The 22,994-nt window shown below is 36.0% G+C and overlaps 1 protein-coding gene and 1 pseudogene across 1 annotated transcript in view; both read right to left on the bottom strand.

Annotated features, from left to right (window-relative positions):
- ATAD2 (ATPase family AAA domain containing 2) overlaps positions 1–22,994 on the bottom strand; it is a 70,638-nt gene that overhangs the window by 25,820 nt on the left and 21,824 nt on the right. Inside the window, exons 10-14 of the mRNA XM_077764802.1 lie at positions 19,038–19,145; positions 10,668–10,776; positions 10,326–10,441; positions 4,788–4,962; positions 3,873–3,961 (exon numbers count right to left, since the gene is read on the bottom strand). Coding sequence (XP_077620928.1) covers positions 3,873–3,961; positions 4,788–4,962; positions 10,326–10,441; positions 10,668–10,776; positions 19,038–19,145 — 597 coding nt within the window. The remainder of the gene's footprint in view (positions 1–3,872; positions 3,962–4,787; positions 4,963–10,325; positions 10,442–10,667; positions 10,777–19,037; positions 19,146–22,994) is intronic.
- Positions 7,398–7,791, bottom strand: LOC144231975 (phosphatidylinositol N-acetylglucosaminyltransferase subunit P pseudogene; annotated as a pseudogene).

Genomic DNA, 22,994 nt, shown 5'->3' with positions numbered 1-22,994 from the left:
TCGCTTATTTCCGAACTCATTTCTATTATCCACCAGCTCTCCTCTGACTGCTAGTATTTAGAGACCACATTTTGGACGCCAGGGTGTGCACTGCTACTGGACTGTAATAATGGCCTTTTAAAGTGTCCAGAGCTAGAAACTATGTTTTCTTAAATAAAAAAAAAAAAAAACTTATGAGGGGCACCTGGGTGGCTCAGTCGGTTATTATCTGACTTCGGCACACGTCATGATCTCATGGTTTGTGGGTTTGAGCCCTGCGTCAGGCTCTGCGCTAACAGCTAGCTCAGAGCCTGGAGCCGGTTTCAGATTCTGTCTCTCCTTCCCTCTCTGCCCCCCCCCCCCCCCCACTCTGTTTCTCTTGGTCTCTCAAAAATAAATAAATGTAAAAAAAATTTTTTTTTTAAATTCATCATGAAAGGCACCTGGGTGGCTCAGTCAGTTAAGTGCCTGACTTTGGCTCAGATCATGATCTCATGGTTCATAAGTTCAAGCTGACAGTGTGGAGCCTGCTTGGGATTCTCTCTCTCCTCCCTTCTCATTCTCTCTCAAAATAAATAAACTTAAAATAAAAAAAATTCATCATGAGTTCATACCGATACTCCCAATTCAAAGTAAAGATTTTAGGGTTTTAATTTATTTTATATTTATATCCTTTCTCTCTCAAGCTAAAAATCATACTTTCTATGGTATTCACATACTTACTTGTATTATCTTTCATTATTACTAACAGATAAAAATTACAGTTTAATTATGTTCAATGTGCTACCTTTTAAAAATGCTTAATTTAATAAAAATGTTTATGCTGAGATATTTTAAGTCTTTGGTTAAAAACAAAACAAAACTGGGGCGCCTAGGTGGCTCAGGTGGTTGAGCGTCTGACTTCGGCTCAGGTCATGATCTCATGGCTCATGGGTTCAAGTCCCGTGTAGGGCTCTGTGCTGACAGCTCAGGGCCTGGAGCCTGCTTTTGGATTCTGTGTCTCCCCTTCTCTTTGCCCCTCCCATGCTCATGTTCTGTCTCACTGTTCTCAATAATAAATAAATGTTAAAAAAAATTAAAAAAAAAACTTGCACACTAAGTTTCTCATATCTAGATATTTGAATGTAGCTGCCCAGTTTCCCAACACCATTTACTTCTGAGACTGTCTATATTCTTGTATACAATATCCCCATTGCATATTCCTGCTTCTGTCAAGAGACTGACCATCTAAGTATGGGTTTATTTATGGGCTCTCTATCCTATTCTATGATCTATTTTTGTGCCAGTGCCATTCTGTTCTGATTACGATAGCTTTGCAACATATCTTGAAATCTGGGATTGTGATACCTCCAGCTTTGCTCTTCCTCAGGATTGCTTTGGCAATCTTTGAAACTGGACCATTTTCTTACACAATTCACAAAAACAAACTCAAAATGGATTTTAAAGACCTACATGTGAGACCAGAAATCATAAAACTCCTTAAAGAAAACATAGGGAATAGTCTCTTGGACACTGGCCTTAGCAACAGTTTTTTAGATGTTATCTTCTTAGACAAAGGAAACAAAGGCAAAATTAAAACTACTGGGACTGTACCAAAATAAAAAGCTTTTACAAAGCAAAGGAAGCTATCAACAAAACAAAAAGGCAACTTACTGAATGGGAGACGACATCTACAAATGATGTGTCCAATAAGGCATTAATATCCAAAATATATAAAGAACTTAGACAACACCCCAAAAAAAAATCCCCAAATAATCTGATTAAAAAATGGGCAGAGCACATTCTTTGAAAGAACATTTTTCCAAAGAAGACATACAGATAGCCGACAGACATGTGAAAAGATGCTCAACTAGTCATCAGGGAAATGAAAATCAAAACCAAAATAAGATATCATCTTATACCTATCAGAATGGCTAATATCAAAGGACAAGAAATAACAAGCGTTGGCAAAGATGTGGAGGGAAAAAAAACCCTCATGCACTGTTCCTGGGAATGTAAATTGGTACAGCCACTATGGAAAATAGGATGGTGGTTCCTCAGTAAGTTAAAAATAAAAATGCCATATAATCCAATAATTCCACTACTGTTTATTTACCCCCCCAAAACAAAAACACTAATTCGAAAAGATACATGTACTTCTGTTTACTGCAGCATTATTTACAATAGCCAAGGTATGAAAGCAACCTAACTGTCCATCAGTAGATGACAGATGGGTAAAGATGATGTGCTATATATAAAAACAATGAAATATTAGCCATAAAAAATGGGATCTTGCCATTTGTGGCAACATAGATTAACACAGAAGATGTTATGCTAAATGAAATAAGTCATACAGAGACAAATAACAAAATGATTTCAGATATATGTGGAATCTAAAAAGGAAACAAATAAAAACCACAGAAACAGAACCACAAATATAGAGAACAAACTGGTAATTGCCAGAGGAAAAGCAGTTGGGTGTGGGCAGAATGGGTGAAGGTTAAGAGGTACAAACTTACAGTTATAAAGTAAGTTATGAGGATGAAAGGTATAGCATTGGAATATGGTCAACATTGTAATAATGCCGTATGGTGACAGATGGTAACTACACTTACCCTGTATGAGCACAGCTTAATGCATAGAACTGCTGAATCATTATGTTTTTACACTTTACACTAGTAACACTGTTATGTCAACTATCCTTCAATAAAATATATGTTTGTACTCGAGAAGGCATGTGCTTCCCAAATTACCCTATAATTTTTGTTGCTAAAATTTCTCTAATTCCTTTTAGAACTATTCCAAAACACAGTACTCAATTTTTGGTTACAAAGTAATGGTAGTATTGTTAAATATGTTTGTTCCTACCAACACAATAAATATAGTATGAATGATGATGAAATTTGTCATATATAGTCTGTATGATTACTGTAAGTTACTACAGACACAACTATTTTTACCACAGTACTTCACATTTTAATTTACTGAGAGCAACAAATGAAATTGTATATAGTATCAAGTCAAAGACAACCACCAGACTACATTAAATATTGTTAGGTGTTTAAAAAAATAAAAACCTACCTATCACTCACATTATGATGTCTTGTTCCTATTTATATTATTTACAATAAAAAACAACACTGGCATATACGAGGCACGCAAACTTTTGCTTTAGAGTATCCAAAATTAATTAAGCAATTATGATAATACTTGAGACAATCTGAAAAGAGATTCTAAAAAACTGAAGATGAACTAGGATTAAAATTTAGATTCAAGTTGAGGCAGTGGCACTAAGGACAAGTGCCCCCACCTTGGCAGTCAGCTTATCATACAGGAGATGTAATTTTCTCATCTGAAAATTAAAAAGTTGTGCTAATAATTGAATCTCAAACTAGTAGTCATGCACTAAGACATATTTTGTTTGGCCAAAGCAGTGTCTTAAAAATATCTGAATTAGCTGGCAACATTTAAAAGATATTTAACACAAAAATTTGAATATAACATTTAAGAAAGAGTGCAAATTTATTTTTCAAGTCTGAGTCAGCTTCTGCACTTAAACAACAGGTTGGGGCTAAAAACAACTGGCTATGCTCTTATAATTGGATGCTCAGCCACACTCCAAACCGTAGCTCCACTCTTACTATTGGCCTGCATCACTCATTTCATTTGCCTTACACCTCACTGGCCAGTGGGCATTTAATTAATTTTCTATCATGAATTAAATTTTAATACTGTGCTTGTGAACACCTTGCCACGCAGAACAGGTTCATTTTTCATTTTGTACTATATACTGGGTTCTACCAAAAAAGGAAACTGCTTGTTTGTGAAGTATTTTAACATTCTATCCCTCATGCAACATCAGTACAGCTGAGAATACAGGAAGAAAGGCAGAAGTGCTATTGAACAAGTTTTACCTGTGAATCTGATCTTGCCTGCTTGATCGTACAGGAGCCAGACCATCAATTTCATCAAAAAAAATAATGGATGGGCGCATCTGATAAGCCTAGAAAATAAGTCCAGTGGTTGCATGTTAATATGAAAAACTTCAAATATATAGACTTAATATGAACCATTTTAATCTGTTTTCATTCCAACTTGCTTACAAGAATTTATAATTTATAAATCTAAACATAAATCTAAGAACTATATTTTAAGGACTCAGACTAAAATATAATGTAAACAATTTAATTTTTTTGCATTCTCAACTGGAATTACTCAAAATACATACTCCCCTGGTCATATACCTAGGATTTCATTTAGATATAAGTTATTGGGACACACAAAATACATATTTAAAACCAACTGTTGAAACAAGATGAAGAACAGAAGACAATGACATAGCCTTTCTCCATGTCAAGATTGGGAAAATATTTAGCAAGATGACATCTTTTTTTTTTTTTTTAAGTCTATTTCAGTTAAGTTCAAGAAACTCAATGAGTTCTATAAAGAGATTTAAAAGCATCTACAGTAATATGCCTTAGTAGATCAGAATGTATTATATTACAATGTGCTGCCAATACAATCTGGGATATGAAACTGAAAGCCACTCTAGGGAAGAACTAATCTTCATCTCACATACTGAGACAAAATTCACTACTGTTAAGTATGAGACTACCAGCTTCTCTCTGGATATGAGACAGAAGACGACTCCAAAGAACTTAGATCTTATTCCTTTCTCTTCTTTCTATAAAACTGTCCATCATAGGTCAGTATTATCTTAATAAAGAAATATATTTGATCTAATTCTTCTGAAAAGGGATAAAATGCAAGACTACGTACTTACATCTACATTGATTATACATCTATATAGCGAAATTTTAATATCATACCTGATCAAAAAGCAATCGTAGCTGTCTTTCAGACTCTCCTACCCACTTACTCAGACAATCAGCACCTTTCCTCATGAAGAATGCTACTCTTTTATCCCCTTGACTGCACTCATTAGCAAGTGCTCTAGCAACCATAGTTTTTCCAGTTCCAGGTGGGCCATAAAACAAACAACCTCTATGGAAGGAAAAGTATTATTTCAGTACTACATTAAAAAGTAGACTATTTAAACAAAATTAGAAACCAATTTTATGAATGTAACTAGTGAATAAAGACAACTGAACTATTGTTTCCATCCACAAAGCACAACTTAAAACCTGAAAATACTGATACTACAAAATTAATATTGAAACTAAATAAAACCCTTTATTTGAAACATAGTTTCCTTTTTAAAAGTTGATTTATTTATTCAGAGAGACCACGTGCGTGTGTGAGCAGGGAGGAGCAGAGAAAGAGAATTCCAAACAGCTCCATGCTGAGCATGGAGCCCCACATGGGGCTCATTTATGACCCAAGATGATATCTAGAGTTAGCTCTTAATTAACTGAGCCACTCAGGTGGCCCAAAATATATTTTCCTCTTATTCATTCATCATGCCCACCATATTACTTTACCTTGCATAGAAGTCAGGCTTAAAAAGACTTGTTTACTTTTGTGACTATCAGGGGAAAGAAGAGTTTTCATCTACAACCTTTGGACTCAGTGCCAGCAACACCAAAAGGTGTACAAGAAAACATGTTGGGAATGAACAGAAGAGAAAGCAAAATAAAGAAGAGAGAGCTTTAAGAAATAATTGGTGTTTGGGTGATAGGGACTAGGACAATGTAAATAATTTGAAATTATTTATGGTGACATCACTGTCACGGGGTAATCTGTAATTTTTCATTTATTTCTAAAGTTATTTATTACTCTTAAAATACAATTCTAAAAAAAATGGGCTATAGCCATAAAATTTTTAAATTTATTTTTAATATTTACTTTTGAGAGAAAGAGGGTGAGTAGGGGAGGGGCAGAGAGAGAGAGGGAGACACAGAATCTGAAGCAGGCTCCAGGCTCTGAGCTGTCAGCACAGAGCCTGATGTGGAGCCCAAACCTGTGAACTGCGAGATCATGACCTGAGCTCAAGTCGGATGCTTAACTGACTGAGCAACCCAGGCACCCCTATACTCATAATTCTTGTTAGAAATGTAAAATGGGTATAGAAATAGAATATGTCATGGATTAAGTGCTACCAAAGAAACATAAAATAATCAATTCAGCTCACCACATAACTTGCTCTTAAAAAGAAACATAAGGAAGATTCAAGAAAAGCAGAAATGGTGGAAAAAATTTACACATGATAGATGAAATCTATTAGAAGTTAAGAATAAAACATAAAAGAGGGTGCCTTGGTGGCTCAGTCAGTTCAGCATCTGACTCTTGATATTGGCTCAGTTTGTGATCTTGTGGTCATGAGATCAAGTCTCCCACTGGGCTTCGAGCTGAGCATGGAGCCTGCTTGAGATTCTCTCTCCTTCTCTTTCTGCCCCTCTACCTCTTGTGAGCACATGCATGCACGTGCTTTCTTTCAAAAATAAACGGTAAAAAAGGATAAAATATAAAAAAATAACTGTACATGATCAAATGCAGAGAGAAAAAAAACAAAGCAACTGTTAAAACACCAAACAAATGGAATAAACAAATGAAAATGTCAACATACAAAAATGAAGGCAGGAAAAGAATTTAAGAATGTGTGTACTGAGCTAACAATGTTATTTGTGAGGCTGTATCTTAAGAAGGAACTGAGGATTTGCACCAAGAGGAAGCAATGAGATATTCATGATATTAATATTTGTGATGATAAAAAAATCTACATAGCCAGCAACAGCAGAATTGGTTTAAAAAAAATGATACATCCACATTACGGTATATTATTCAGCCATTAAAACAGAGAACCAACCACATGAAAACAGGAGGTTAATATAATTATAAATGTATTAGGGGAAATGTTTGTTGTAAGGAAGGAGAGATAGAAAAAATTGGGAGGGTTGCTTCTTTCAAATTTACTAATTACTTTTTTACAATAATGCAGTATTTTATTCTATTAATAACTAATATTTGAGAGCATTTATAATATTAATGGAACTTAATCTAAGAGAAGTTCGACCTACTTTTTAAAGTTTATTTGAGAGAGAGAGAGAGTATGGGAGGGGCACAGAGACAGGAAGAGAGAGAGAATCCCAAGCAGGCTCCATGCTGCCAGCGCAGAACCCGATGCATGGCTCAAACTCACCAAGTGAGAGAACATGACCTATGGACTTACTTTTTAAGTTTATTTATTTATTTTGAGAGGGAGGGGACCAGGGGAGGGGCAGAAACAGAGGGAGAGAGAGACCCTAAGCAGGCTCCATGCTGCCAGCACATGGCCTGATGTGGGGCTCAAACTCATGAAACTGTGAGATCATGACCTGAGCCACAATCAAGAGTCAGATGCTCAACAAACTGAGCCACTCAGGTGCCCCTTGACTTTTTTTTTTACATTTCAGTATCAGGTATCAGTAAGAAAAAAAATATGGTCAAAATTATTATGTCAAAAACTTGTAATAAATGCTTGATATTAGTATAAATACAATTCAGTTTTTGGCATAAAGTTCTTTGGCTACAAGGAAGCACATTTGGTTTACTTCAGTAACAGGAATATCTGCATTTAATGCTGGGATGACTTCTTCTAGATTTTTGTTCTGTTGTTTTTCAGCATAGTTATTTATAATTGTATGAATGGAGTGGAGAGAAGTACTCATGATGTCTATTCTAAATAAAAGTATATAACTGTAGTAATGAGTAGGTAGACCGGCAATGCAACAGCCCTGTATTTTGAGGCCAACAGGTTAGGCCTAAGGAGTTTAGTTGAGATTCAGGAATAAAAGCCCACACAAAATACAGTATGAAGCCAAACTGGGAGCTTAAGAAAAGAACAAAGCCATAAATCACTCTTTGTGGCAATGGCAATGATGAATTTTCCATCATTTTCCCTGTGACTTCAGACAATCTTGGGTCCCTAAAATGACCATCCAGGCCCCTCCTGACAGCTTGGCCACCTCAGTGGTGAGTCCCCTTTCCAAGCACCAACCAGGAAGCTGAAGAAGGGTTGAAGAGGGAAAAACCAAGGGACAGGCTAGGTTGCAATGACAGCCCTTTCCCCATTTACTTAATTAACTAGGTGCTTCCAGAAATGCTTCTTCTAAAAAGCAAATGTTATTTTATTATTTAAGATCTTTCTAGTTAAAATTTATTTAATTCACCAATGTTTAACTGTGATTGACGTATGGCACATAACCTTATTAATGGAAAAGGAACAAAGCTTAGTAGTCTAAAAAAGTGTACTTAAATCAACATTTCCATACAGGGTGATTTAGGAAAAGCTGCATAAGGAAAAAGCAATCAGGGACTAGGGTTTATAAAAGGGTGGAGGAATGGATTAAATGGGTGATGGGCATTAAGAAGGGCACTTTTTGTGATGGACATTGGGTGTCTTGTCTAAGGGATGAATCACTCACAGGGTTCTACTCCTGAAGCCAAAATTACACTGTATGTTAACTAACTTTAATTTAAAAAAGGGGGGGGGCGGTTTGGATTATTAAGATTAATAAGTGAGATCTAAAAACTAGAAGGATCAAAACTGGGGCACCTGGGTGGCTCAGTCCGTTAAGCATCCAACTCTTGACTTTGGCTCAGGTCATGATGTCATGCATGGTTCAACTTGGGGCTTGATAATAACAGCGTGGAGCCTGCTTGGGATTCACGGTCTCCCTCTCTCTACCCCTCCCCCATGCTCTCTCTCTCTCAAAACAAATGAACTAAAAAGAACAAACAACAATAAAAATAAAACCAGGGAAACCACCCTGATCTCTTTTACTACTCTGCAGGCAACTTGCTTGGGTAGTTTCTGGTATTGCACAAGATGAGATGCTGCAGATTAAATTAAGTTAAAAATTCCATACTGAAGAGGAGACTACTAGCCCTTGCTCAGGCCTACTGTTAAAATGCTGGCAGCCAAACTCATAAGCTTCCAAGAGAAGACTAGAGTATTGGTCTCTGGGGGAAAAAACCTGACTAGATACTGACTTTGAAGACTTCTGGTAAAAGAATCAGCATCCATGGGGGTGCCTAGATGGCTCAGTTGGTTAAGCTTCCAACTTCAGCTCAGGTCATGATCTCATGGCTCATGGGTTCAGCTGTGTTGACAGCTCAGAGCCTGGAGTCTGCTTCTGTCTCTCTCTCTCCCCTTCTCACACTCTGTCTCTATCAAAAATAAATAAAAAGTTAAAAAAAATCACCATCCACCAATCACGCTAAGGTGGGGCCTACAAATTAACAAGCCCTACTAGTGAGCTTTAAAAAACCTGCTTCACTCTTAAAATTTAACAGAGAGCCAAGGATCACTAGACATGGAAAGCCCCTAAGAACAAGAGGGATGAAAACAAGAAAGAAAAAGAAAAGTACATGAATCTAGAAAGTCCAACAATCAAATGACATGAATTGAGGGAAAAGAAAAAATGCAGTGGAAAAATTGAAGAAGTGATACCAAAAAAACCTTCCCACAAACCAAAGACATTTTTCCAGATCATAAAGTACAATGAAAGCAGGAGGGAAAAGACACATCAGCAGAGTGTGGTTATATGGCCATTCTGAAAAAGAAAATAAAAATAACCTCTCGTGCACTCTTTTTTCTGAAGAGATTCCGAGATTGTACTCCATCAAAACACAGCTGTAAAAAAAGGCCGGAGGGGCATCTGGTTGGCTCAGTCAGTGGAGCATGCAACTCTTGTGGATTCAACCCCATGCTGGGTATGTAGATTACTTAATAATTTAAAAAAAAATTTTTTAAATAATAATACTAAATAAGGGTCTTAGGTTGAATCCAGGAAGTAGGGAATCCGGCATTAAAAGATACATAAAGGAAATTAATCGATGGGGATGAGAAGTCCCAAAGTTTAGTTGTGCTACAAGGCTAAGAATAACCTCTCTAGATGGAGGCAAGAAATCAAAAGCTCCAGCAAGATCTATCTAGAAAAATAAGGAATCAATAAATTATCTGATGTGTTTAACTGTAGTGAAGAGTTTTATCTCTCGCAAACTCTGTGGATGAACTGATAAGCACATATAAAATTATTTTTAAAAAAGAACAACAAAAAAAACCCTTACCCACAGGCAAATAGTATTAAAGGTGAGGGGAAAGAGTAGGGTTGTAAAAGAGGAAAAATGTACTATATATGGCTCAGCTGTAAAAAAAAAAAAAAGTATTTACATAATCATAAAGCATAAAAGTATATATGGAGAGTGGGGAAAGCAAAAGAACCAAATAGTCACTGTTCCTGTTAGATTCTGTCTAAAATAGAAGAAAACAAAAATCACACTATTAAGAAAGTAAAAATATTCAAAGTACCCAGAAAAGGATAATGAAATTACTATACACCTAAAAAATTTCAATGGAGAAGTGTTATCTTTCTGGACAACAGTAGCAGTTTACATTTTGGCTAAAATAAAATGCATTAAATTACCTCGGAGGTTGAATTTTGAATTTTTCAAAGACTTCTGGATAAAGTAATGGAAACACCACCATCTCTTTTAGAGCTGCAATATGGTTAGACAAGCCACCAATGCTATCAAATCGTACCTGATAATGGAAGGGAAACATGGACATTCTCAGATTTGGAATTAAAATTAAAATGTCACGCTATTCCTGTACTATGCTCAACCCATACACAGGCAAATGAGTAACAACTTTTTAGTTGTAGCCTTAAAAAGCCTGTAAAGTTTTGGATTTAAGGAAAATTGGCTTAACTTTAAAATGAAACTAAAACAAACAGTATGTATGTTCAAGCACACAAGATAGTACTTACTGAAGAATCTACTTGCATTGGATCAACATCTGCAAGACTTGCTCCAATCTTCATTCTATCTTTATAAATTCCTTTTAACTCATCTTTCCGAAAATTTAGTGGGAGGCACCTATTTTTAAAAAAATTAAAAAGAAACACCCATCAGGGTGCTGGGTGGCTCAGTCGGTTCAACATCCAACGATTTATTTTTTAATTTATTTTTGAGAGAGAGAGAGAAAGACAGACATTGAGTGGAGGAGGGGCAGAGAAAGAGAGGGAAGCACAGAAACTGAAGCAGGTTCCAGGTTCTGAGCTGCCAGCGTAGAGCCCAACGCAGGGCTTGAACCCACAAACTGTGAGATCATGACCTGAGCCAAAGTCCAGGGCTTAACCGACTGAGCCACCCAGGTTCCCTGAGCATCCAACTCTTAATTTCAGCTCAGGTCATGATCTCAAGGTTGTGAGATTGAACCCCACTTTGGGCTCCATTCTGGGTATGGAGCCCACTTAAGATTCTCTCTCTACCACTCACGTTCTCTCTCTTTCCAAAAAATAATTAATAAAAATAAAAATAAAAATAAAATACCCACCAGTTCACTTTCTCCCCCAAAACCATGTCAGAATATGGACATTTTTCTTAAAAATTTAAAAACAAGTTGGATGAGGCACTTGGGTGGCACAGTCAGTTAAGTATCTGACTTTTGGTTTCAGCTCAGGTCATGAACTTACAGTATCTAAGTTTGAGCCCCAAATCAGGCTCCGTGTTGGCAATGTTGGACCTGCTTGGGATTCTCTCGCTCTCTGGCCCTTCCTTGCTTGTTTTTGCTCTCTCAAAATAAATAAATAAACACTATAAAAAATTAATTTTTAAAAACAAGTTAAATTTCAATCAGAGCAATTGTGAAATTATGTATTTCAACTTCTTCATTTTCTTTATAGGTTGAGAACTTTAATGTTAGAAATATTTATATCTGAAATTTTATTATTAAAGATATATAGCCAAATAAAATGCCAGTGTTTAAGATGCCACAGCATCATCAAGTAATTCATGGCTGGCAATTCAGACTGTATCAATATACTTAATAATGACTGTGCTTAACATATACTGAGTATTTACCACCTGTTAGGCTGTTTTAGGTGTTTTACGTGTAATAGTTCATTAAGTCTTCAAAACAGTCTTATCAAGCAGGTATTATTATTTCTCCTATTTTAAAAGAAAACTAGTGGGGCACCTGGGTAGATTGTCTGACTCTTGGTTTTGGTTCAGGGCATGATCTCACAATTCATGAGTTTGAGCTCTGCATCGGGCTCCGCTGCTGACAGCATGGAGCCTGCTTAGGATTCTCTCTCTGCCCCTCCTCTGCTTATGCTCGTGTGCTCTCTCTCTCAATAAATAAATAAACAAAACTTAAGAAGAAACTTAAAAGAAAACTGAGGTACAAAAAGATTAACTGAAATATACCAAGTCACAACTGGTAAATGTCAGTTCCTGACTCAGACCAAAGCAGTGTATCTCTGGACCTGTAACAACTCTGCTACAGTACCTCTCATCAAAATATTCACAAGCCACCAAGCATCTGGATCCACATCAACCATCTCAAACAAGAATGAATCACTACCTTCCTAACTACTGTCAAAAGCAGATGCAGTAGATTATAAAAAATATACCTAGAAGTACCTGCTTGTTTATAGATGGAGTGACACATTGGAATGCCTAAGTAAAGAAATACTGCTACAACTGAACACAAGTAAAAGCACACCAAACTCACCCCAAATGACAAGTCTTGCTTGCTATCTCCAGACTGCACAAGGAATTTATACTGTGAAATCTAAGATGGACATGTTTTCAACTGTGGCTTTTGAAACGGTATTTCTCAAATAATTCTTTTATTTATTTACTAATGTTTATTTATTTTGGACAGAGCGTGAGTGGGGAAGGGAGACAAAGAATCTGAAGCAGGCTCCAAGCTCTGAGCTGTCAGCACAGAGCCTGACGCAGGGCTCGAACCCACGAACCCTGAGATCATGACCTGAGCTGAAGTCAGACACTAACCGACTAAGCCACCCAGGGACCTCTCTCTAATAATTCTTAATAGAAATATAACTGCATTGCACAAAAACTACAGGATTAGATGTACATTTCTATGAATGAAGGCAAAGAAACATCAGTCTAAATAATACAGGCTTTTGATGATCTAACTTCTTGCTGCCAATAGAAATGAAATAGAAGTCAAAAATGTAATTTAAAATTTTCTATTAGATACACTAAACAAAGAAAAAAGAACTAATTTCAATAATATATTTTATTTAATCCAACATATCTAAAATGTATCATTTCAATATGCAAAATAAATATTTACAAAATTGAGATATTTTATTCTTTCTTGTACTAACTCTTTGGAATCCAAGAGTATATATTTTTTAAAAATTTTACAATATTTCTCAATTCAGATTAGGTACATTTCAAATGTTTAATAGCCACATGGCATTAGTGGCTACCATACTAGGACAGAGCTAATGTGATAAAAGAACAGAACTTAGGATACAAAGAATGGTTGGCTTGCACGCCCCTTCAATTATTATGTTTCTAATTGCTTCATCAAGCAGTTTTTACTCTATAAAAATATTATTTTATTAAAATAATAAAATAAAAAGCACTGCGTTTTTCACTCCCCTGACCACATCTGTAAAATGAGTATAATCCTTGCTATAAACTTATATATGAACTTATGAACTTACACAAACTTTATAGTACAAAGAGTCATGAAATAAGTAAACCCATTTTCCTAAAGAGTTCTACAGTAAGAATAGATTATTATAATTATTATAAACAGAAAAATGTATTTGAAATGGAAAAAATTTCAAGTTTCCTCAAGTTCATGTTTATCAAGCACCATTTTGAGCTATACAATGGGTGTGAAAGAAAACATGTTCTAATCTATTATGAATTTCAAGTAAGATAGCATTCTAGTTTATACATTAATTTTTTTAGTGTTCATTTATTGGGGGGTTGGAGGGGCAGAGAGAGAGGGAGAGAGAGAATCCCAAGCAGGCTCTATGCTGTCAATGTGGACCTGATGTGGGGCTCCATCTCATGAATTCTGAGATCATGACCTGAGCCGAAATCAAGAGCCAAGTGCTTAACTGACTGAACCACCCAAATTTTTAAATTTGGTCAATCTGTATCTGCTCCCAAATTATTCAGTCTTCTCACCACTTAAAAAAAAAATAGCCCGGAGTTTTATTTTTTAATATTTTTAAAAAAATTTATTTCTGAGAGAGACAGACAGACAGCCTGAACAGGGGAGGGTCAGAGAGAGAGGGAGACACAGAATCTGAAACAGGCTACAAGCTCTGAGCTAGCTGTCAGCACAAAGCCCGACGCGGGGCTCAAACTCACAAACCGCTCGAACCCACTAACCGTGAGATCATGACCTGAGCCAAAGTCGGACGCTTAACCGACTGAGCCACCCAGGCGCCCTTAGCCTGGAGTTTTAAAAGGCATCAGTATGAGACTTACCTGTTGATAGCTCTATTGCGGCTCCTTTTTCTCCGTCTCTCAAAGTGTTGTTCATCTTCAGAAGAGGAAGATGAAGTAGAGTCACTACTGTGGATTGCATGCCTTCGCCTAAAGTAAAGAGGAAAACTGAAATCATGACGAAGGAGGGCAGGCAAAACAGGAGCATAAGATGCAAACATCAGAAATACCTAAGGATCCAAAAAGATTTATCATAAAATTAATACATTTGCTGAAGCAATGAAGTAGGCTTTGACGGTTGAATCTTTTGGAGGGAATAAAATATGTGGATAACTGAGAGGAAAGGAAAGAGATAAGTGGGTGTAATAGAGGGGACAATCAAATGTTCGTTATAATAGAATATGGTCCAGGCAGCATGACTTCTTAGTCTTAATGTAAATCAGTTATCCTCAAAGAGAAAGGTGGGAAAAAGAGGGCATTAAACTCTTTGGGACTATAACTTCAGAAAGTATTTTCAATATTATACTACGTATAGTTTCACATTTGTAATATTATACTATATATAATTTCACCTTTTGAAATGTCAATCTTAAGGAGAACAGAATTTTTATCAAAACCAAAAAGGATCAAGAAGAGTTTTAAAATACTAGGCGTACAGTGAGAAATAAGATAACCTTTTATCTACAGTGTGATCATCTGTAGACTCACAACTGCCACTTATTGCTGTGTCAATATGGATGCATTACCTAACCCATATAAGCCTTAATTATAAGCCTTAATTTTTTCACAAAAAGGAGATAAGAATATAATCAAATTCTTAGGCTGGTTGGTAGTACTAAGTAAGATGTCAAGTAATACAGATATTGAAAAAAATTTTAAATCACTTCTACCTTTGTATGGTTGCAAAACAGCCAGAGGAAAAACAATCTAGCTGGGAAAACACTGAATCAATGGCTCAGGGTCTAGAGCTTTTCCTGAGTCAGAGTGCAATCATAGTAAATAGATATTTTCAAAAATATTAAAGGTTCACCATCTATTATCTCCATAATGTAGGTCCAGAATCTTGTACTCTGAGAATAAGTTTTTCCACTATTCACTTAGCAGGATCTGAAATGTCATAAAGATTGGGGGGTGGGATAGAGGGGAAAATGGGTGATGGGCATTGAGGAGGGCACTTGTTAGGATGAGCACTGGGTGTTGTATATAAGGCAATTTGACAATAAATTATATTAACTTAAAAAATAAAATGTCGTAAAGGAAATTCATAGTCTCTATTTGTCCCACTTACTATGATTATTCACATGTTCTGCTATTACACATTTGACTGGGCAGTGCTGGCCCAGACACTCCTAGAGATGTTAATGTTACACATTACCTTTGTAATTCCCCCTTCTCCACAGTCAGAATTATGAAACACAAATGGCCCCAAGGGCTTTGGATAAGGGGTTATGGAAACACAGATATTTAAACTAGAAAATAATCCTCCAAAGTCTACCTCCCCAAACATGCCCAAGACTATTCTTATGATCAGCCTGAAACTAAAACTATCTAGTATGTAATTTTATAAATCCAGTATGCAATTTTATATGAAAGACTAACTTATTTAATACTACCATTAATATTACAAAACAACTCTAACTTGGATGCACGTAATTCACATAACTGTATGTGAATTCAGTCTGTACTCACATAATTAAGACTAATTACACAATAAAAAGGACTAGCATTTATTAAATGCTTCTTGTACCAGGTAGTAGACATGTTATCCCATTTAATCTTAATTAAAACTCTGGACAAGTACATATTAGCATGCTCACTTTGGAGTTGAGGCCAATGTGACATACTCATAGTGTAAATAACTTGCTCAAAATATTAGAATTAGGCAATGATGGTGTCAGAACTCAAACTTTTGTCTATTCAAAAAAATCCACATTCTACATACACTGGTGATTTCCAGTTGTTTATTTCACAAACCAAAGGAATTATAACCAAACAACAAAACCTGTGGACTGACATAAATTTTCCAATGTTTGATTTGAAAAGTAGGAGTTTTAAAAAAATGTTTAATGTTTATTTATTTTTGAGAGAGATAGAGTGTGAGGGGAGCGGGCAGAAAGAGATGGACACAGAATCTGAAGCAGGCTCCAGGCCCTGAGCTGTCAGCACAGAGCCCAAAGCAGGGCCCAAACTCCTAAGCTACGAGATCATGACCTGAGCAGAAGTCAGACGCCCGACCAACTGAGCCACTCAGGCACCCCTGAAAAGTAGGATTTTTAAGCATTATAACAATGAAAACATAGAGTACTCAATACATGGCAAATAGTATTTTAAATGCTTTACATATATTAACTCATCTAAATCTCATATTACTGTGAGATAGCTAATATCATCATCCTCACTATATAGGTCAAAAAACTGAAATGAGAGGTTAAGTAACTTGCTAAAGCTCAGTAATAAGTGGTAAGGCTGGGCCTGAAACTTAGCAGTCCTAGTCATGGGTCCAGGGTCTTCATAATTACTCTATACTGTAGAAAGGCCATGTTTTTTCAGTTTTAAAAAGATTCTAAACACACATTCACTCGTTTTCATTTTACTAAAAATGTTTGAAATTTTGGCATAGACAAGTACTGGACCAGCACTGTGAATTTAATCAGTGTTTAGAGTTGTCAGTTCTAGCACCTTGGCAACATGTAAGGGGCACTTTGGAATACTGGTGAAGCAACAGTACTATTATGTTACCTTCATGTTCAAAGGGACTGGGCTTGTTCCAGAAACTGCAGACTGAAACTAAAGAATCAACCTTAAATGCGTAGAAGTTACTAATCATAAGAAAGAAAATACTGCATAAAGACAGCATTCTGGAAGCTCTGCTATGGTAAGTATGCCAAAAGATCCTTGGAAGATCCTGCACTGTGGTTGCAAGGTTTTCCGACCATTTGCCATAGATACCAAGAGCAATGCCCAAATGATTCTGTGGATGTGTTCTCTGGTCCCATGACTAAATAGGTGAAGTAGGACATGAACTATAAACAGAAGCTGGTTTCTTTAAGAAAAAGTAAAAAGGCTAAGCAAAATGACCATTATGGTTGTTAAAGGGGAAGAGATGTTCATACCACCTTGGTAAGATTATTAGGGAAAAAAATTGGTTTAAGGGTCAGATAATATTAATAGTTGAGATGTGGAGAAATTGGAGCCTGCATAATTGCTTGTGGTAAAGTAAAATAAAGCAGCCATTCTGGAAAATAATTTAGCAATTCCCTGAAACAGTAAATACAGTTAGCATTTGATCTAGCAATTCCATTTCTAGGTATACCTAAGAGAAAGTGAAAACATAAGTCCACACAAAAAGTTTTTCATAAATGTTCATGGTAGCATTATTCACAGTAGCCAAAAAGTAGAAAGAACCTAAATGTCCATCAGTTGATAAATGGATATGCAAAATATGGTATACTTATATAATGGTATCTTATTTGGCAATAAAAAAGAATGAAGTACTGATACATGCTAAATGTGGATGAACCTTGATAACGTACCAAGTGAAAGAAACCACTCACAAAAGAGTCCACGTATATGAAATACCCAGAATAGGAAAATCTATAGAGACAGATAGAAGATTAGTGGTTGCTCAGGGCTGGGGGGAATGCAGGGATTGGAGATAACTAAAGAGTACAGGGTATCTTTCTGAGGCAAGAAAAATGTTCTAAAATCGTTTGTGGTTATAGCTGCGCAACTGTGAAAGTACGAAAAGCCCTTGAATTGTACGCTTTAAATGGGTGAACTATATGGCATGTGAATTGCATCTCAATAAAACTATTATCAAAAAGAAAAAATTTTACAAAGCTATGAAAACCAAAACTAGTCATTAAGTCAAATAATGTGACTCAGGGTACAATTTAAATATCTTAGTTCATACTTTAATTTAAATGTGTCAGAACGAATAAACAAACAAAAAGCAGAATCAGACCAATAAGTACAGAGAACAAACTTGATAGTTGTCAGAGGANTACTCTATAAAAATATTATTTTATTAAAATAATAAAATAAAAAGCACTGCGTTTTTCACTCCCCTGACCACATCTGTAAAATGAGTATAATCCTTGCTATAAACTTATATATGAACTTATGAACTTACACAAACTTTATAGTACAAAGAGTCATGAAATAAGTAAACCCATTTTCCTAAAGAGTTCTACAGTAAGAATAGATTATTATAATTATTATAAACAGAAAAATGTATTTGAAATGGAAAAAATTTCAAGTTTCCTCAAGTTCATGTTTATCAAGCACCATTTTGAGCTATACAATGGGTGTGAAAGAAAACATGTTCTAATCTATTATGAATTTCAAGTAAGATAGCATTCTAGTTTATACATTAATTTTTTTAGTGTTCATTTATTGGGGGGTTGGAGGGGCAGAGAGAGAGGGAGAGAGAGAATCCCAAGCAGGCTCTATGCTGTCAATGTGGACCTGATGTGGGGCTCCATCTCATGAATTCTGAGATCATGACCTGAGCCGAAATCAAGAGCCAAGTGCTTAACTGACTGAACCACCCAAATTTTTAAATTTGGTCAATCTGTATCTGCTCCCAAATTATTCAGTCTTCTCACCACTTAAAAAAAAAATAGCCCGGAGTTTTATTTTTTAATATTTTTAAAAAAATTTATTTCTGAGAGAGACAGACAGACAGCCTGAACAGGGGAGGGTCAGAGAGAGAGGGAGACACAGAATCTGAAACAGGCTACAAGCTCTGAGCTAGCTGTCAGCACAAAGCCCGACGCGGGGCTCAAACTCACAAACCGCTCGAACCCACTAACCGTGAGATCATGACCTGAGCCAAAGTCGGACGCTTAACCGACTGAGCCACCCAGGCGCCCTTAGCCTGGAGTTTTAAAAGGCATCAGTATGAGACTTACCTGTTGATAGCTCTATTGCGGCTCCTTTTTCTCCGTCTCTCAAAGTGTTGTTCATCTTCAGAAGAGGAAGATGAAGTAGAGTCACTACTGTGGATTGCATGCCTTCGCCTAAAGTAAAGAGGAAAACTGAAATCATGACGAAGGAGGGCAGGCAAAACAGGAGCATAAGATGCAAACATCAGAAATACCTAAGGATCCAAAAAGATTTATCATAAAATTAATACATTTGCTGAAGCAATGAAGTAGGCTTTGACGGTTGAATCTTTTGGAGGGAATAAAATATGTGGATAACTGAGAGGAAAGGAAAGAGATAAGTGGGTGTAATAGAGGGGACAATCAAATGTTCGTTATAATAGAATATGGTCCAGGCAGCATGACTTCTTAGTCTTAATGTAAATCAGTTATCCTCAAAGAGAAAGGTGGGAAAAAGAGGGCATTAAACTCTTTGGGACTATAACTTCAGAAAGTATTTTCAATATTATACTACGTATAGTTTCACATTTGTAATATTATACTATATATAATTTCACCTTTTGAAATGTCAATCTTAAGGAGAACAGAATTTTTATCAAAACCAAAAAGGATCAAGAAGAGTTTTAAAATACTAGGCGTACAGTGAGAAATAAGATAACCTTTTATCTACAGTGTGATCATCTGTAGACTCACAACTGCCACTTATTGCTGTGTCAATATGGATGCATTACCTAACCCATATAAGCCTTAATTATAAGCCTTAATTTTTTCACAAAAAGGAGATAAGAATATAATCAAATTCTTAGGCTGGTTGGTAGTACTAAGTAAGATGTCAAGTAATACAGATATTGAAAAAAATTTTAAATCACTTCTACCTTTGTATGGTTGCAAAACAGCCAGAGGAAAAACAATCTAGCTGGGAAAACACTGAATCAATGGCTCAGGGTCTAGAGCTTTTCCTGAGTCAGAGTGCAATCATAGTAAATAGATATTTTCAAAAATATTAAAGGTTCACCATCTATTATCTCCATAATGTAGGTCCAGAATCTTGTACTCTGAGAATAAGTTTTTCCACTATTCACTTAGCAGGATCTGAAATGTCATAAAGATTGGGGGGTGGGATAGAGGGGAAAATGGGTGATGGGCATTGAGGAGGGCACTTGTTAGGATGAGCACTGGGTGTTGTATATAAGGCAATTTGACAATAAATTATATTAACTTAAAAAATAAAATGTCGTAAAGGAAATTCATAGTCTCTATTTGTCCCACTTACTATGATTATTCACATGTTCTGCTATTACACATTTGACTGGGCAGTGCTGGCCCAGACACTCCTAGAGATGTTAATGTTACACATTACCTTTGTAATTCCCCCTTCTCCACAGTCAGAATTATGAAACACAAATGGCCCCAAGGGCTTTGGATAAGGGGTTATGGAAACACAGATATTTAAACTAGAAAATAATCCTCCAAAGTCTACCTCCCCAAACATGCCCAAGACTATTCTTATGATCAGCCTGAAACTAAAACTATCTAGTATGTAATTTTATAAATCCAGTATGCAATTTTATATGAAAGACTAACTTATTTAATACTACCATTAATATTACAAAACAACTCTAACTTGGATGCACGTAATTCACATAACTGTATGTGAATTCAGTCTGTACTCACATAATTAAGACTAATTACACAATAAAAAGGACTAGCATTTATTAAATGCTTCTTGTACCAGGTAGTAGACATGTTATCCCATTTAATCTTAATTAAAACTCTGGACAAGTACATATTAGCATGCTCACTTTGGAGTTGAGGCCAATGTGACATACTCATAGTGTAAATAACTTGCTCAAAATATTAGAATTAGGCAATGATGGTGTCAGAACTCAAACTTTTGTCTATTCAAAAAAATCCACATTCTACATACACTGGTGATTTCCAGTTGTTTATTTCACAAACCAAAGGAATTATAACCAAACAACAAAACCTGTGGACTGACATAAATTTTCCAATGTTTGATTTGAAAAGTAGGAGTTTTAAAAAAATGTTTAATGTTTATTTATTTTTGAGAGAGATAGAGTGTGAGGGGAGCGGGCAGAAAGAGATGGACACAGAATCTGAAGCAGGCTCCAGGCCCTGAGCTGTCAGCACAGAGCCCAAAGCAGGGCCCAAACTCCTAAGCTACGAGATCATGACCTGAGCAGAAGTCAGACGCCCGACCAACTGAGCCACTCAGGCACCCCTGAAAAGTAGGATTTTTAAGCATTATAACAATGAAAACATAGAGTACTCAATACATGGCAAATAGTATTTTAAATGCTTTACATATATTAACTCATCTAAATCTCATATTACTGTGAGATAGCTAATATCATCATCCTCACTATATAGGTCAAAAAACTGAAATGAGAGGTTAAGTAACTTGCTAAAGCTCAGTAATAAGTGGTAAGGCTGGGCCTGAAACTTAGCAGTCCTAGTCATGGGTCCAGGGTCTTCATAATTACTCTATACTGTAGAAAGGCCATGTTTTTTCAGTTTTAAAAAGATTCTAAACACACATTCACTCGTTTTCATTTTACTAAAAATGTTTGAAATTTTGGCATAGACAAGTACTGGACCAGCACTGTGAATTTAATCAGTGTTTAGAGTTGTCAGTTCTAGCACCTTGGCAACATGTAAGGGGCACTTTGGAATACTGGTGAAGCAACAGTACTATTATGCTACCTTCATGTTCAAAGGGACTGGGCTTGTTCCAGAAACTGCAGACTGAAACTAAAGAATCAACCTTAAATGCGTAGAAGTTACTAATCATAAGAAAGAAAATACTGCATAAAGACAGCATTCTGGAAGCTCTGCTATGGTAAGTATGCCAAAAGATCCTTGGAAGATCCTGCACTGTGGTTGCAAGGTTTTCCGACCATTTGCCATAGATACCAAGAGCAATGCCCAAATGATTCTGTGGATGTGTTCTCTGGTCCCATGACTAAATAGGTGAAGTAGGACATGAACTATAAACAGAAGCTGGTTTCTTTAAGAAAAAGTAAAAAGGCTAAGCAAAATGACCATTATGGTTGTTAAAGGGGAAGAGATGTTCATACCACCTTGGTAAGATTATTAGGGAAAAAAATTGGTTTAAGGGTCAGATAATATTAATAGTTGAGATGTGGAGAAATTGGAGCCTGCATAATTGCTTGTGGTAAAGTAAAATAAAGCAGCCATTCTGGAAAATAATTTAGCAATTCCCTGAAACAGTAAATACAGTTAGCATTTGATCTAGCAATTCCATTTCTAGGTATACCTAAGAGAAAGTGAAAACATAAGTCCACACAAAAAGTTTTTCATAAATGTTCATGGTAGCATTATTCACAGTAGCCAAAAAGTAGAAAGAACCTAAATGTCCATCAGTTGATAAATGGATATGCAAAATATGGTATACTTATATAATGGTATCTTATTTGGCAATAAAAAAGAATGAAGTACTGATACATGCTAAATGTGGATGAACCTTGATAACGTACCAAGTGAAAGAAACCACTCACAAAAGAGTCCACGTATATGAAATACCCAGAATAGGAAAATCTATAGAGACAGATAGAAGATTAGTGGTTGCTCAGGGCTGGGGGGAATGCAGGGATTGGAGATAACTAAAGAGTACAGGGTATCTTTCTGAGGCAAGAAAAATGTTCTAAAATCGTTTGTGGTTATAGCTGCGCAACTGTGAAAGTACGAAAAGCCCTTGAATTGTACGCTTTAAATGGGTGAACTATATGGCATGTGAATTGCATCTCAATAAAACTATTATCAAAAAGAAAAAATTTTACAAAGCTATGAAAACCAAAACTAGTCATTAAGTCAAATAATGTGACTCAGGGTACAATTTAAATATCTTAGTTCATACTTTAATTTAAATGTGCCAGAACGAATAAACAAACAAAAAGCAGAATCAGACCAATAAGTACAGAGAACAAACTTGAAGTTGTCAGA

This window comes from Crocuta crocuta, unplaced genomic scaffold (assembly GCF_008692635.1).
Source record: "Crocuta crocuta isolate KB4526 unplaced genomic scaffold, BGI_CrCroc_1.0 scaffold260, whole genome shotgun sequence".
NCBI classification, from domain to species: Eukaryota; Metazoa; Chordata; class Mammalia; order Carnivora; family Hyaenidae; genus Crocuta; species Crocuta crocuta.
Note: the sequence above shows the minus strand (reverse complement) of the source record. Positions and strands in the feature narration are given on the sequence as shown.